This window comes from Bos taurus, chromosome 23 (assembly GCF_002263795.3).
Source record: "Bos taurus isolate L1 Dominette 01449 registration number 42190680 breed Hereford chromosome 23, ARS-UCD2.0, whole genome shotgun sequence".
In the NCBI taxonomy this organism is placed as follows: Eukaryota; Metazoa; Chordata; class Mammalia; order Artiodactyla; family Bovidae; genus Bos; species Bos taurus.
Window position 1 is genome coordinate 8,989,085 of NC_037350.1, and position 15,541 is coordinate 9,004,625.

General features: G+C 44.5%; 1 protein-coding gene across 9 annotated transcripts in view; it reads left to right on the forward strand.

Annotated features, from left to right (window-relative positions):
* The window catches only part of ANKS1A (ankyrin repeat and sterile alpha motif domain containing 1A), a 168,953-nt gene that overhangs the window by 92,764 nt on the left and 60,648 nt on the right, over positions 1-15,541 (forward strand). For all 9 annotated transcript variants that reach the window (XM_005223297.5, XM_005223298.4, XM_005223300.5 and 6 more), the window contains one exon: positions 335-455. In XM_005223297.5, coding sequence (XP_005223354.1) covers positions 335-455 — 121 coding nt within the window. The remainder of the gene's footprint in view (positions 1-334; positions 456-15,541) is intronic.

Genomic DNA, 15,541 nt, shown 5'->3' on the forward strand with positions numbered 1-15,541 from the left:
GACTAAAAACCACTCGGGAGGTGTTATCCACAGAAAAGAGATCACACAGAGAGGGGCGAGGCAGGGGAGGGGAGGATCTTGGATTTTATTTATGGCATTTTGAAGGATGAAATGAGGGAAGGAAAGGGAAGTGTTTTAATCAAAGGCCATTGAGATTTGAGGCCCAGATGTGTAGCCAGGAGAGTGGTTGTAATTCCCTGTGACACTTATTTACCTTCTCTTCCCCTCCTCTCTTCCTCTCTGAAGAAAAAGGAGCTGATAATCTCAAATTTGTTTGACATAACCTGTCTGGGTGTTAGCCTCCTGCCTGAGAAGTACGTGCTTTCTCTCTCAGGTCTTGGCCATGAGACCCTGGGTTCAGGGGAGCCCAGCCAAGGAGGAGGATGAGCACCCTTATGAGCTGCTGCTGACAGCAGAGACGAAGAAGCTGGTGTCTGTGGATGGAAAGACAAAAGGTAGAGCCCCCCACCCCCGCCTCTTGGCAGAAACAGCTCCAGAAGAGCTGAAGGAGATGATGGTGTTCCTTGGGCTGGGTGAGTTGGGTTTCAGGGCATTCTGGGTGGTGGGTGTATTATGGCCTTTCATTTTCAATACCCTGGGCTGGAGTGGGACTTGTCACCTTTGAGCATGTGAAGCAAGGAAAAGGTCAGGTCAGACTAGGTGAGTGCCGAGGGAGGGGAGGCTGGCAGTCTTGTGGCCGAGATTGATTTGGGGCCTCAAATCACAAATCCTCAAGTTCCTGAGGTGGAAAAACAAGCCCAACAAGTCATTCCCCTTGGGTTCAGGCTGCCGGCACAGACTCCGCTTTGAGGCCTGACCTCGGAGCGAGCCACTCCTGGGGAGGGGCCCCTGATTGGCTGCCACCTGGTAACTGGAGTGCTCAGTTGCCTTGGCCTACTTTCATCGCCTCTGCGAAATCCAGCTTCCTCTGTGAGGGGTGAGGGCTGCAGGACTGAGAAGCGGCCAGGCGGTGCGCTTGCGGTCCCCACCAGAGTGAGTGGGCCCCACTGGAGCGTTTGTGACAACCTCTGTCTCCTAAGGAAGGACAAGAAGGGTGGTGCGATTCCCACTGCTGTGAAGGAGCCCCCACGGCCTCTCGCAGCTCCCTGTAGCCTGCCGGCCTGGGGCCCTTCGCAGGCGCTGTTAGCGCCTCCTTCCACCCTCTGACAGCCCGGGGCGCAGGTAAGAGCGGGGGATGCAGTGCGTCTTTGACGGTACCCTCTACGAGGGTTGTCAGGGTAGCGGTGGCTAAGAGAACATGTGTGGATGTGTCTGATACCGCAGACCTTATTTTTAACAGTCCTGTGTAAAAGGTTTCTCCTTAAGTGCATAAAGTTTGTAGTTATTTTCATAGTAGTTTTGATTTGTTTTTATGGTTTCCATTTGGAGCTTTTTTTTAAAAAAAAGTTATTCAGAAACAGTAAAATTCAGCCTTTTTGTAGACAGTTTTGTGAGTTTTGGCAAATACAGTTGTTTGCCTGCTGCCACCACAATTAAGATAAAGCATGGTTTCCTCACCAGAAGGTTCTTCTGCGTCCCTTTGTTGTCAGTCCTGCCCCTCCCTTACAGTCTCGGCTCCAATGTCTATTCCTATGATTTTTGCCTTTTCCAGAACATTGTATAAATGGAGTCTTGTAGTACATACCTACAAAAGGTTCCCAGACCCAGTTCCTGTGTGTGTGTATGTGTGTGTGTGTGTGTGTGTGTGTAGGTGTGTGTGTGTAGGTGTGTAGGCTTCCCCACACCAAGAAGCAATTCTCTGATGTCATTGGGGTCTCTGAGACTATAACCTAAGAGGCTCAGTCCCATGAGACCGCCCTCCACTTCAGATGCCGCTCATAAGCCCAGGTCTGTGCATCTGACCAACCGGCTACACGTTGGAGGCTCCAGTGACCCCCTCCAGCTCAGGATGCCAGTTCAAGTCCAGGTTGTTACCTGGACTTCTGACTGACTGGCTGTAAATCAAAGATTAAATGCCGCATGCCTCATAGAACTGAGGGAAACCCACATACTCACCAGATTACCAATTTATCATAAAAGAATATTAAAGGATACAAAGCAAAAGCCGCATGAAGGGATACATAGGGCAAGGTCCTGGTGAACAGAGCTTCTGTCCTCCTCGAGCTTGGGGCCTGGCCTGTTGGCATGCAGAAGAGTTCTGGTTTCCCTAGCATGGAAGCTGTTGGAAAAAGTGGAAACGACAGAAAAGCTGTCTTTTTTGGTTTTAATGGAGGCTTCATTGCCCAGTCATGATTAACTGAATCATCCTCCAATGGCATTGATTGAACCTCAGACTCCTTCTCCCTTCCTCAGGAAATCAGGGGATGGGACCAAACATTCAGCCCTCTAATCACATGACTGGTTCCCCTGGCAACCATCCCCCATCCTGGGGTAGGATCCAGAAGTCACCTTCATTAATATCTTAATCAGAAAATTTCTTTTGTTTTGGGAGTTATGAGCCAGGAACTGTGAATAAAGGCCCAGTATAGCTGAGAAATATATTTTGGTCATCTGAAGGACCAAGTATATATTTCCTATAAATCACAATATTCCAGTACCCTTTTGAGTCTGGCCCTTTCACTTACCATAATTCACTGGGACTCAACCTTGTTGCATGTATTAGTAATCTGTTCCTTTTCATTTTTGAATAGTATTCCATTGAATGGATGTACCACAGTTTATCCGTTCTCTAGTTGAGGGCCATTTGGGCCATTTTCAGTTTTTGGCAGTTGCAAATAAAGTTACTGTAAACATTTGCATACAGGCACTTCTATGAACATACTTTTCATTTCTCTGAGGTAAACACTAGAAATGAAACTGCTGGGTGCTTCATAAATATATGCTTAGGTTTATAAGGAAATGCCAAACCATTTTCCAGAATGGTTCTACCATTTTACATCCCATCAGAGTTACAATTGCTATGTATGTTCCCTGGCATTTAATATTGTCAGTTTTTTTTAATTTTAGCCATTCAAATAGGTATGGAGTGATATGTCACTCTGGTTTTAATTTACATTTCCCTAATGACTAATGGTATTGAACATCTATTAATGAGATTATTTGGCATCCTTGTGTCTAATGAATGGTCTGTTTGGATCTTCTGCTCATTAAAAAAAGTTAGATTGTTTCTTATTATTGAGTTGTAAGGATTTTTTTATATATTTTGGATTTAAGTTCTTTATCAGATATCTTATTTTCTCCCAGTCTGTAATTTGTCTTTTTATCCCCTTAACAGTGTCTTTTGAAGAACAAAAGTTTCTTGATTTTGATAAAATTCAGTGTACCCTTTTTTTTTTTAATGGATAAGTTCACTAATGTTTTTTTCCCTGTATTTTCTTCTAGAAATGTTACAGCTTTTGTATACATTTAGACCTAGGATTTATTTTTTTTCTTCACATTTTTTGACTGAAGTATAGTTGATTTACAATGTTGTGTCAATCTTTGCTGTAAGCAAAGTGACTCAGTTATACATATATATGCATTCTTTTTTAATGTAAGACTATTATGATTTATCACAGGATGTTGAGTATAGTTCCCTGAGGTGTGCATTAGGACCTTGTTGTTTATCCATTCTAATAGTAATAGTTTGCATCTATCTAAGCAGAGACATTACTTAGCCAACAAAGGTCCAACTAGTCAAGGCTATGGTTTTTCCAGTGGTCATGTATGGATGTGAGAGTTGGACTGTGAAGAAAGCTGAGTGCTGAAGAATTGGTGCTTTTGAACTGTGGTGTTGGAGAAGACTCTTGAGAGTCCCTTGGACTGCAAGGAGATCCAACCAGTCCATTCTAAAGGAGATCAGTCCTGGGTGTTCATTGGAAGGACTGATGCTAAAGCTGAAACTCCAATACTTTGGCCACCTCATGTGAAGAGTTGACACATTGGAAAAAACTCTGATGCTGGGAGGGATTGGGGGCAGGAGAAGGGGACGACAGAGGATGAGATGGCTGGATGGCATCACTGACTCGATGGACATGAGTCTGAGTGAACTCCGGGAGTTGGTGATGGACAGGGAGGCCTGGCGTGCTGCGATTCATGGGGTCGAAAAGAGTCAGACACGACTGAGTGACTGAACCGAACTGAACCCCAAACTCCCAGTTGATCCCTTGCCTCCCCTGCTCCCTCTTGGCAACTACAAGTCTGTTCTGTATGTCCATGAGTCTCTTTCTGTTTTATAGGTTTGTTTGTGCCGTATTTTAGATTCCATGTGTAAGTAATGTGGGCTTCCCTTGATGGCTCAGTGATTGAATCCTCCTGCCAGTGCAGAGACTAAGGTTCAATCCAGGGTCGGGAAGATTCCCTAGAGAAGGAAATGGCAACCCACTCCAGGATTCTTGCCTAGAAAGTCCCATGGACAGGGGAGACTGGCAGGCTATAGCCCATGGGGTCACAAAAGAGTTGGACACGACTTAGTGACTAAACAACAACCACCTAAGTGATGTATGGTATTTGTCTTTCTCTTTCTGACTTATTTCACTTAGTATGAGCATCTTTAGTTGTACCCATGTTGCTGCAGATGATATTATTTTCTTCTTTTTCATGGCTGATTAGTATTCCATTGTATATACGTACCACATCTTCTTTATCCATTCATCTGGCAATAGATATTTAGGTTATTTCCATGTCTTGGCTCTTGTGAATAGTGCTGCAGAGTAGGTGGAGCTCTGATACCTGCTCCAGGTGTTTAGTAATAAATCATACTGAAATTTAACCCTTAAAGAGTTTAATGCTCTGTTTGAAAAGGGTGTTTTTTTTTTTTTAATTTTTCAAATTTATTTTTTAAGTTTTTGGCTGCAAGGCATGTAGAATCTTAGTTCCCTGATCAGGGATTAAACCGGAACCCTCTGCATTGGAAACAGAAAATCTTAACCACTGGGGACCACCAGAAAATTCCCTTGAAAGGAGTTCTTAGTGAGGAAAGAATCTTTAGCATCATGGAGGAATGAGATTCTAATTCTTTCTTTCAAAGATCTGTTCTGGAACCACTATAAGGTCAGCTGACTCAGCCTTTGAAAGGAAGGAAAGGGGAAAGTCAGATGAACTTCGTAAATGGGGCCAAGTGACCTTGGTAGGAAATTTCTGCCCTCGGGTTAAGAAATCTCTAGGTCTAGGGGAGAGCTGCCCAGGAGGACTTCTGACCTCATGTCTCATGATCCTTTGCTTTGGTTTCTTCCAGCTCTGCAGTATTGGGCTAACTGTTGAGAGTGGGTGGTGCTGGACGCAGATTTAATTGAACCACAGCATGAGAAGTGTGCCTGCCTCCAGGCAAGCTGCTTAGATCACTCAAAGGGCTTTCAGACAAAGGAGTGGCGACATTAAGTATGAAAATAGGCTCTGCCAATTTCTCAGTAGCCTGGAAGAAACGCCTGCTAGGATTGGTCAGAGTGAGGCAAGTCAGCAGATGATGTCGTGCGTTAGTACATATTAAATTTTGCCTGCTTTTCCATTTGTGTCATTATCTTAGGCAGCTTTTATGAATTAATTCATCAGTTTTCAAAAAGGCCGTGTTAATGAGACTATCAGAGCTTTCAGCTCCTCCTTTATAATACTAGAAACTACAATGTGAGGGGTGGGGTAGGAGTTATTTTTTAAATTACATTCATTTTAGCTCACTGGAAGGAAAAATTTCAAACAATACAAAAGTGAATACAAATAAAATGCTCAGATTTTTCTCACCTCTCTGCTACTCAGTTACCAGAGATGACCATAGTTTGAAAGTATGTTATTTTTTACTTTGGGCCATGTGCTATCTTTATATAAAAGTGATCATATGAAATTGTTTTGTTTGTTTTTAACTTAAAATAGGATCATATTTTACAAACTATTTTGTAAACTTTTTTTAAGTTGTTCATAGATCATAAATAAATTTTGTCACAGTTCTAAAAGTCTACCTTATTATTTTAAAATTGTTGTTAAACAGCCCATAACTCATTTAAAAAAATGTTTTGTTTTATTTAGAAGTTCATCATATGTATATATTTGGCTGTACTGAGTCTTAGTTGCAACATGGGACTAATTGCAGTGTGTGGGATCCAGTTCGCCAACCAGGGACTCAGCCTGGGCCCCCCACGTTAGGAGCACAGAGTCCCAGACACTGGACCACCAGAGAAGTCCTTGCATAACTCATTTTTCTATTCACTAACTGATGGATGTTTAAGTTCTCTTCAGTATGACTTCTCTGTTATAAATTATGCTGCTGTGAACATTCCATACAGACATTCTTACATGCTTAAGAGTGTTTCTCTAAAAGACATTGACAGAAGGTAGAATTATCAGGTCAGAATGTAGATGCATGTCTAGATCTGTTGGTGGAGCCACTGGGCCCCACTTAACGGGGAATGAGTGTGTTCTTTGCCCTATACCTTTACTAACACAGAATATTATCACTTTTTAATGTTTTTCCCCATAGTAAACAAAGAAAGTGACTTTTGAATTTGGCATTTCCCTGATCCATTGAAACTGAGCATCTTATCTTATTGATTAGTATTATATATTTAGTCTATGAGTTGCCTGTCTTTTTTCTTTTCTATCATTTTCCAACTTAGAAATTAATGGTAGTAGAAATATTTTGTTTAAGCACTGATAATATTTGGCCAAAGTGGTGCTCAGCATAAAGTTTTTCTTCTTAAATTCATTTTTTAAAAACAAGAAAGACTAAAACTTAAGCAGGAGAAAGTTTCAGAGAGCAATTAATAAAGATAAAGGCAGATACAACAGGTCACCTACTTTATGGTATGCATTTACACTTCAGTTAAACACAGAAAGAAAAAAAGAAAGCAGAAATGAAAATTTAAAAACAAAGCAAAAAGCAATAGGTTTGATAACTAGAATGAAAACTTGTCTGTGTTTTAAAATATCTCAACATTTCTGATCAAGAAAAGGGGAACACAGCATTTAGGAATAATATAAGAAATATATGTAACCACAAATTCAGAGATTTTAAAAGTTAATAGAGAATTAATAAAATTTATTCTTATTAATTCTCTATTAATTGGAAGGAGTTGTCTGGGTGAGTTACTGAATTAATCACGATGACTAGTTGAGGAGGGGATCATACTGGCATTTGGTGCCCAGTGACCAGGAATGCTAAGCATGCAGGACAGACCTTCACAGTGAAGACATCCAGAAATGCCGGTAGTGTCTGTGGAAAAGACAAAAACCGACCGGAGAAAACTTTAATAGATCCATGAAGTGGAAAGCCCACCCTCCCTCCCCAGTAAAGGCACTAGACTCGGATGGTTTTATGACAGTGTTATCCAACTAGATATTCCTCTGTTATTTCAGTTGTTTCAAATATAGAAAAAGTCTTCTGAAATCTTTATCTGGACTGGCATAGCAGAACAATGCTTCCTGTTTCGTGTAGCACAGTCACTTATTTCTCTCAAGTGTTCAGCTCTTTGCCCCCTGAGCATTGGGGGCATGCTCCTGCTCAGAGAAACGGTGGACAAGTTTGTTAGCAAATGGGAAGGTAGCCAGGACCTCTGAAAGTCACTGTTCTCTGTGGCGCTTTTCTGCAGCATCCACTAATAGTGTTTCGGGCCAGGTGAAGGGGTTGCTTAGCTTAGGACGGTGATGCACGATTATCGGAAGACAGCGCTACGTGGGGAGTCCTTGGCACATGCTACACCTCTGAGGTCTTAAGAAGCAATTAAGTCATCACTCCTGAGAGCTGTGCATTTTGGTCTGTGTGAAGTTCGTGAAGACCTTAATCTTTTTGAAGGGGAGGAAAAATGTTATTTTAGCTTCTCTCTCTACTCCCACATCCAAAGTGCTGCCAGTTTCCGAGCCTTTGGGGAATTCCATAGTGTGAAGTCTGGCTTTTCCTTTCGGCAGCTTGGGATCGAGTTTTGTCAGGTCTGCTTTCATTGCACACCTTTTAGCAGAAGGCCCACTTGTAGTTTAGTGAGACTGTGGGGAGAAGATTTAAGTAAGCACCTGTATTCAGTCAGCCGTCTTAACATGGAAGTCCAGGCCAGCTTTTCTTGGTAGATTACAAGGAGTAAATTTGGGTGCTTTTCCCAAAGGCAAAAACTGTAAATGAGAGAGTGTAATAGTTCAGCCTCACCTTCAGAAGCTTCCTCGTCTCTCACCCCTTATATCAGAGGAGCCCTATTGTATCTTTTCAATTTGTATTTCTGAGTTGGAGCAGTTTACTTTTCTTTCCATTATGGAATAAGTTCGAGCTTTGTAAGCTATGCATCCAAGAGCTAAGCTATTTTCTTCCACCGAATGTATCAACAGCCATTTATATACATGTGTATACATGAGACATATGTAAAATAATCATAAAAGGTCAAAATATGTTAAAGTGGTATAAAAGTAGTTTTAGAGTTCAAAAAGGGATAAATTATGTCAGTGTAAGAGATCAGAGATGGCTTTATGAAGGAAGTGCATTTGAGCTGAAACCCAAAATAGAGAATTCTACTTGATGAGCAGAAGTGAGGAAGAAGAGGGCCTTTCCAAGCAGAGGATGTGGCATCAGCAACAGTAAGATGGTGGGAGACGATAGCATATTTGGAGACCGGTAAATAATCCAGTGTGGTTGGAACAAAGGACTGGTCGTAGAATATTGGATCTCAGATGGCGGTCTGTATTCCTCAGACAGTGGAGTGTTGTTGAAGCTTTTTGAATGAGGTGACAGGATAGAAGCCACACTTCAAGAACAGTCATCACTCGGTGTCCTCAGAGGATTTGTTCCTGGACACCCTCCCCCTCCTCCCCCACTCATAGCAAAATCCCTGGACGCTCAAGTCCCTTATATAAAATGGCATAGTTTTTTGTATATAAGCTCCATGTAGCTTCCCAGATACTTTAAATCATCTGAATTACTTCTGATTCCTGATACAATGTAAATACTGATAAGTAGTTGCTGGCCCATAGTAAATTGAAATTTTGCTTGTTGGAACTTTCTGGGATTTTTTTTTTTTTTTCTTTCTGAGTATTTTAGATCTGTGACTGGTTGAATCCACCAATGCAGAACCCATGGATATGGAGGGCTGAGTGTATGTGTAATTGTAGAATCTTAGATTGCGGTTGGGAGAGACTGGAGTTAGGAATACCTTGAAGTTGAGAGATCTCAAGGAATCTCTTAAAGGAAATTAGAGCTCAGACTAGAGGGATGATAGGAAGTGACTGGAAGGAGAACATGGATAGCAGAGTTTTAAATAGGTAGCATTAACAGGATCTTACATTCATCCAAATATGGGTGAATGAGGAGGAGAAGGCATTAAGGATGAGTCTGAGGTTTTGATCCTGGTTAATTGGGGAAGTATTGTGCAACTAATAGAAACAGGGGATTGAAGGAGGGGCACATTTGAGGAAATAAGTCCAATTCTGGATTATGTTAAGTTTGAGGTGTTTCAGGTACCAAAATATCCAGCTAGAAGTATTCCATAGACTCTTAGAAATGTGGGTCTGATGTTCAAGAAAGATGTAATGATTAAAATACAGATTCATGAATCATCCACGTTGAAGTGATGGATAATGTGGATGAGAAAATCAATTGCTGAGGGAAAGATTAGAGAGATTGAAGATGTCAAGAATAGAACTTAAATTTAGCGGCAGAGAGGAAAAACATGGGAAGATAGCCAGAATCATGCAGTGTCTTAGAAGCCAGGCTGAACTTCCAAAACCCCCCAAATAACTGTCTGTCTTAAATCAGATAGTCCAGAAGTAAGAAGTCTAGAGCGAGGATGGCAGTTCACGGTGGCCAAGGACCCGGTTTCCTTCTACCATCTTACAGTTCAAGACAACTGTTGAAGTTTAAGCTATCAGCACAGGCCAGAAGGAAGAGAAGAAGAGCACTTTGAAGACAGTTCTCAGAAGTTGCACAAACCACTCTCACTAATAGCCCACGGGCCAGAGCTTGGCCATGTGGCTACACCTAGCCACCAAGACGAGACATGTAGGCTTTATTCTAGGTGGCTGTGAGCCAGTCTAACAAAGCCCCATGACCAAGGGAGGAGGAGAGAATGGGGACAACTAGTAAACAGTGTCAATACAGTAAGAGCTAGAAGGATAAAGACTAGAAAAAGCACTGGGCAATGAGACGGCCCTTGGTAAATCCTGGATGAGAAGATATACTTCTCAAGTGGGAAGAGATGAAATTATCCCCAGATTTTGACATGATGTTGAAAATAGTTAAGGAGGTTTGGTCTAAATCATCTAAGTAAATTGGTGCAATTATCTTCCCAAGAGTACACCAAGGGAAGAGGTAAGGAATTGATCTTATAGCGAAATCATAGTTTTCACGAGGTGAATAAAAGCGTGACTGAGCCTGGTAGTGAGGCTTGCATTTGGATTCCTTCTCTCCCACTTCTTGGTCAGCAGCTTTGAGGAAGCCGTGTAACCTCTTTAAGCCTCAGTTTCTATGGGTAAAGTAGGGATACAGATTCTTCCCTCGTGGTTGTTGTGAATATTAAAAGAGAACATGCTTAGCACAATGTCTGGCACAGAGGAGCCAGTACCTAACGCTTGGTAGCTGTTGGAAGACAGCTGAGTTAAATTGGTAGAGGACTCAGTCAGTTGTTTCTTGAGTATTCAGCAGGGCTCAACATTCCAGCAACTGGAGAAGAGAAAGCAAATGGTTGTGAATAACCAGTATTGGAACTGGCAGAAGATCAAGGGAAACAGAGATGGCAAGTGTTCTATTAAATCAGGCCTGGTTAAATACCATGGCCGAGTGGAAGCTGATCCAGGCAGAGCTGGTGATGCTGAACAGGGAAGTGTGAGGGGCCAGAGGTCCAACAACAGCCCGTGAACACTTAGGGAAGAGCTTAGGGAAACGGGGAGGTGTCGGTAATCAGGACCAAGCCTGGTAGAACGGTCCTGAGTCTCATAGCCGCGCTGTGCCCGTGGGCGCTGTCTTGGGAGGACGTGGTTCCTGACCTGAGTGTTCTCCACCGTGCTGTCACACACAGCTCTGCACTAAACTTGCAAGACAGCTAGACCTGCCCTGGCATTTGAATTTTATTCTGCCTGGTTCACAGGGCCACTTAGAAGAAACCAGTCTTCTCTGTTGAGCTGGGGAAAAGGAAACCAGACTCGGCGCCGTGTTAGCATGAAGAACAGTTTGGAAACTGTTGTAAATGAAAAATGCTAATGATGGCAGCTTCCATTAACTGAAGGCCTCTAACGGGCCAGCCGTGCGCTGGGTTCATTTACACTGATTAGGTCATTGCATATCTCCAGACAAATCTTCCGAGTAGAGGCTATTTTTATCCCTGTTTAATAGATGAGGAAGAAAAAGTTAGGTGTTAGAGCTGGCCCTTAAGCCCTAACGTGGCCATATCCAAAGCCTGTTTAACTATGAGGTTAAATCATTTCCCCTGAAGCCCTGCTACTATTCATGTTTTAATGTCACAGAGCTGGAAGGGAACTTAGGTCATCTAATCACAGATTCAAACCATACTAAATCTCAAAGCCTTGGAGAATGCATCCCAGCCATTAATTTTTGAGAGAGACCCAGAGAGGGAAAGTCACGGGGCTGCAGCTCCAGCTTGGGCCTCCTGAATCCCAGTCCAGCTCTTGTTCTGTTTCTCGGGTTGTCATGGAACAGTGTGGACTCTGTCTATTTGTCTTGTCAGATCATGGTCTCCAGCAAGTGTCTGGATAACCTACTCAGTACCTTCTTTCTGAGAGAAGCACAGTGACCCTCCAATAGCATCACCGTACTTGGGAGTTCCCTGGACACACACAGTTTCTGGCGCTCACCACTGTGACTAAGTGTTTGGAAGGTTCTAATCCTAAGGGCACAAAGAAAGTAGAACAGCCCAGGAAACTGGAGTACCCCAGCTTTCTCCTCTGAGCCTGAGGATTGTTTTAACGTAGCAAGTCCTCTCACACCCTGCGTTTTTCAGCCCTCATTTAAACTGGCAGGAAATGTGTAAATGTTAAAATGTTATTATTCAAAAACCCTTGAGAATCCCCATGGATCATCATAGTAATTAAAATGCAGCAGAGAAGACCCCTTGCTTCAGCAGCTCACAGGGCAAAAGGAAAGTGCACACCCAGAATGAATAAAAATGGAAAGTTGAAGGGACTGGGAATTAGCATGCTGGTGTGCCCTGCTGTTCAGTGGAGCAGCGGGCCTCGGTGTATGGGGAGAGTGAGGACACAGCCCTCCCCGTGTCGTGTCCCCCTGTTCCTCTCCTGGAAGGGCAGGTGGGAGGAGTGCCGTGGGCAGTGGAGGACGAGCGTTTGAGGAGCTATGGAGCTCCCAGGGCGGGAGCACAGTGATTCTCAGTCGAAGGAAGGCCTTGGACCGAGGGTCCTCTTATGGAGTCTATGAGCCCTGGGCACAAGGGTCCTGTCTCTGCTTTTTCTAATGTATTTCCACTTTTTCTGAGGCCTGTCAAGGCCTTTCTTCTTCTTCAGTGTCCAACTCAAAATCTACCTCCTCTGAGAAGCCTCTTGTTTCAAAGTTATCACACGCTCATTGCTACTCACTGTACTGTGCATTTGGTTTATACTTTTCTTTAATCTTTGCTTTGAATTCTAGTTATTTCTTTATATGCTGGTCTCTTCCAATAGCTGGTAGTGCTGGAGCAGAGGTCATGTCTTCGTCTTTGTATCTTCGGGTGCTCCCTGAAGATGGATATGTCGCACACGTGTATTGATGGAAGGAGGGCTCACAGTGATGGTGCTGGGCCCTGCTTCTCACTTCAGCCTTCTCACTCTCTTACCTTTGGTCACCTCCTCCTGTGTCGAGACTTATAAGGACAATGTTAGTACTTGGCATGTGCAGTGTTGTTGACAATCCTTGTGACAACCTGTGAGGAACAGAGAAGTAGTAGGTCTCATCTGTGAACAAAATATGAATAAGAGCAGGTGTTAACATCTGTTCGGAGCTGGCATGTGCCAGGCATGGTCTAAATGCTTCTCACATAAAATTCCCATAACAATCCTATGAAATAAGTACTGTTAAGATCCCAAAATTATAGATGAGATTGCCAGGCACAAAGAAGTTCAGTAATTTGCTTAAGAGCTGGCTTTGGTGTTGGGGCTTGGGGGAGATCTGGCTTTTGATCGGTGTATTATATTGTTAACACCTTGTCCCTAAGAGACCTAATATTATCCTGACTTTACTGAAGGAAAGGACCGTTGAGTAGGTCTTTTCCCACTCATTGATTTGCCAGGAAATCTAGCTTAGTCTTGGATATAGTATTTTATGGGAAGGAGTGCCAGCTTGTTGAGATCCTCAGGTTCTTAGATCTTGACCAGCTTTTCAAATGCCAAGGTGTCTTTTCTTGGAAATTGCTGGGTGAGCCATGTCAAATAAGAATCCCTTCCCATGATTTCCTCTACTCTGGTGGAATATGGTTTCTCTACTGGGATTATGACCCTCAGAAATTCTTACTCTTCGCATATTTCCTCCTGCCATAAGGTTCCATTCCTTTTTCCACCCACTTCCTTCCTCCAGCATCTGTCTGTTAGGGAGCTCTTGGCATCTGTCTCTCTTTCTGCATTGATAGCTGACATGAGTGCATGGCTGTTGGACAGGGCCTTCATTGTTGGCGATGCCAGAAGCAGTCAGAACATGCTCTGTGGCCTGGGTTCCAAGGTCCACCCAGGCAGTGTGAGCCTGGCTGGCTCCCAGTTCTGGACTGGTGTTTTTCTTTTGTTGTTGGACTCCCATCTCCTCAAAAAAGTTGTTAAGTAAGGAGGTAGAAGCTGGTGCCAAGGAAGAGAAGCCTGTTACCAGCACCCTCTTTCACATTCAGATGTGGTCAGGGAGACACTGCCCCCTGGGCCAGAACCTAGAGGAAGCTGGCCATTAGGGTATGGTCCTGGAGATGGCCGGTTTTCCACTCCGGTTGACTCCCACTTCCCTAGGAAGTCCCATTGGCCCGAGTCACCATTAGATGCTTATGTGGCCCCACCGTCAGCCTCATGGGCAGCTTCAGGCACACTGGCAGCTGACTTACGTGGTGTTCATACCCCAAAAGTCAGGGCTTCCTGAGGCCTGAGTGAAGCCATGCAGAACTCCATGTACGCAGCACTTTTTCCCTGGAGATACGATCCAGGCTGTCAGGGCTTATTCAGTGCTCTGGACTTGACCTTCGGGGTTTGGGGTGTGAAAGTCCCAAAGCAGTCAAGAATAGAGGAAGGAGAGGCCAGAGTTCATGCTTCTGGGCTCCTGTGGGTGAGTCATCAGATCCACGAGGTGGAGCTCCTTGGCCACCCCTCCACGGCCTCTGCAGACCTGCCAAAAGCCAAGCCAGCTGTAGAGACCAAACTGTCCTTTGGGTGGGGTGGGGTGCATGGAACCATATCCCTGCTCAGACCTCAGGGTGACAGGCTCAACGTTTGGAGAGCTGGTTACCGGGGTCCTTCCTGAAATGCGGACCTAGCACTGTGGGACCCTGGCGTCGGGCTTGGGTGGTGCAGGGTTGTGTGTGTGAAGTGTGGCCCTCCTCACCTGACAGCCTTGGGACTGCGGGCCTGCTGATGGGGGTGGCGTGCTGTGCAGGCAGGCCCAGAAGAGGCCTCCCCATGGGGCTCTGCCAACCCTGAGGGGAAGTGTGCTGTCGCAGTGTGGTGAAGACGTGCCTTCTCATCACTATCAGAACATAAACGGGATTTTTAAGGACCACGCAGGCAACCTGCTTATTTTAGATCTTGAAGCCCAGCAAGATGAGATCACTGCCAAGGCCACCCAGCGAGAGAGCAGATAGCAGGACCAGAGCCAGGTGTGCCGACGCCTGGGTCTCCCCCACCTCTCCAGACCAACCACTGGAGGCCTGAGGGCCTTAGATTTCTCATCTGTAAAAATAGTTGAGCTTGACCCTTTGGGTTCCAAGATCCTCTGATCTCATGAACAGTTTGGAGAGCTTTGTGCAGACTAGAGAATCGTTTGGTGCCGGTACCGTACATTTCCACTTACAGAGAAAGTCAGGTTGGACATTAGCCGTGGAGTGTGAACTAGTGCTCAGCACAGGGTTGTCATCTGCCCTGCTGATGTGGGTTAAAATCGCTAATAGGTCTGAGTTCGTGCAGGGAGAGCCTGTTCGGTGTCCTGGCATGATACTGATGTTGGACTCTGATTTGGTCGATTATTTATGCTACCTCAGGGCAGAGGTATTTGGTCCCTCGGGGAAGCATACAGTAGTGGCTGGCCTCACGAGCTGGCAGTGTCGGGTTTCCGGGATGTTGGGGCCGTCTCAGGAGCACGGCACACGTCTCGGCACTGACAAATCAGACCCTTTTAATTTCAGTGGACCAGCTAAGGTTAAACTTAAACAAATAGGAGCAGCTGGGAGGCTTTGCAAAGAGTGAGATGTGCACATTCTCAAAAAAAAAACCTGTGTTCCCTGAGGAAGGAAGGAAGAGGGGTGGAACTCTGAATCGCCACCCGCCCCCCCCTCCAAACCTGAGGAAGGAAGCGGTTATTTCTCTCCTGGTTTGTTTTGCACTTTCAGTTAAGGAATTCCAGAAGTCGCAGGTTGTGGATCATGACTTCCATCACCCCCCCACCCCCCCACTGTTGCTGCTTGCCAGAGGAAGGGAGGGCGGGTGGCTCTAAATAACACTTTGGCCTTTA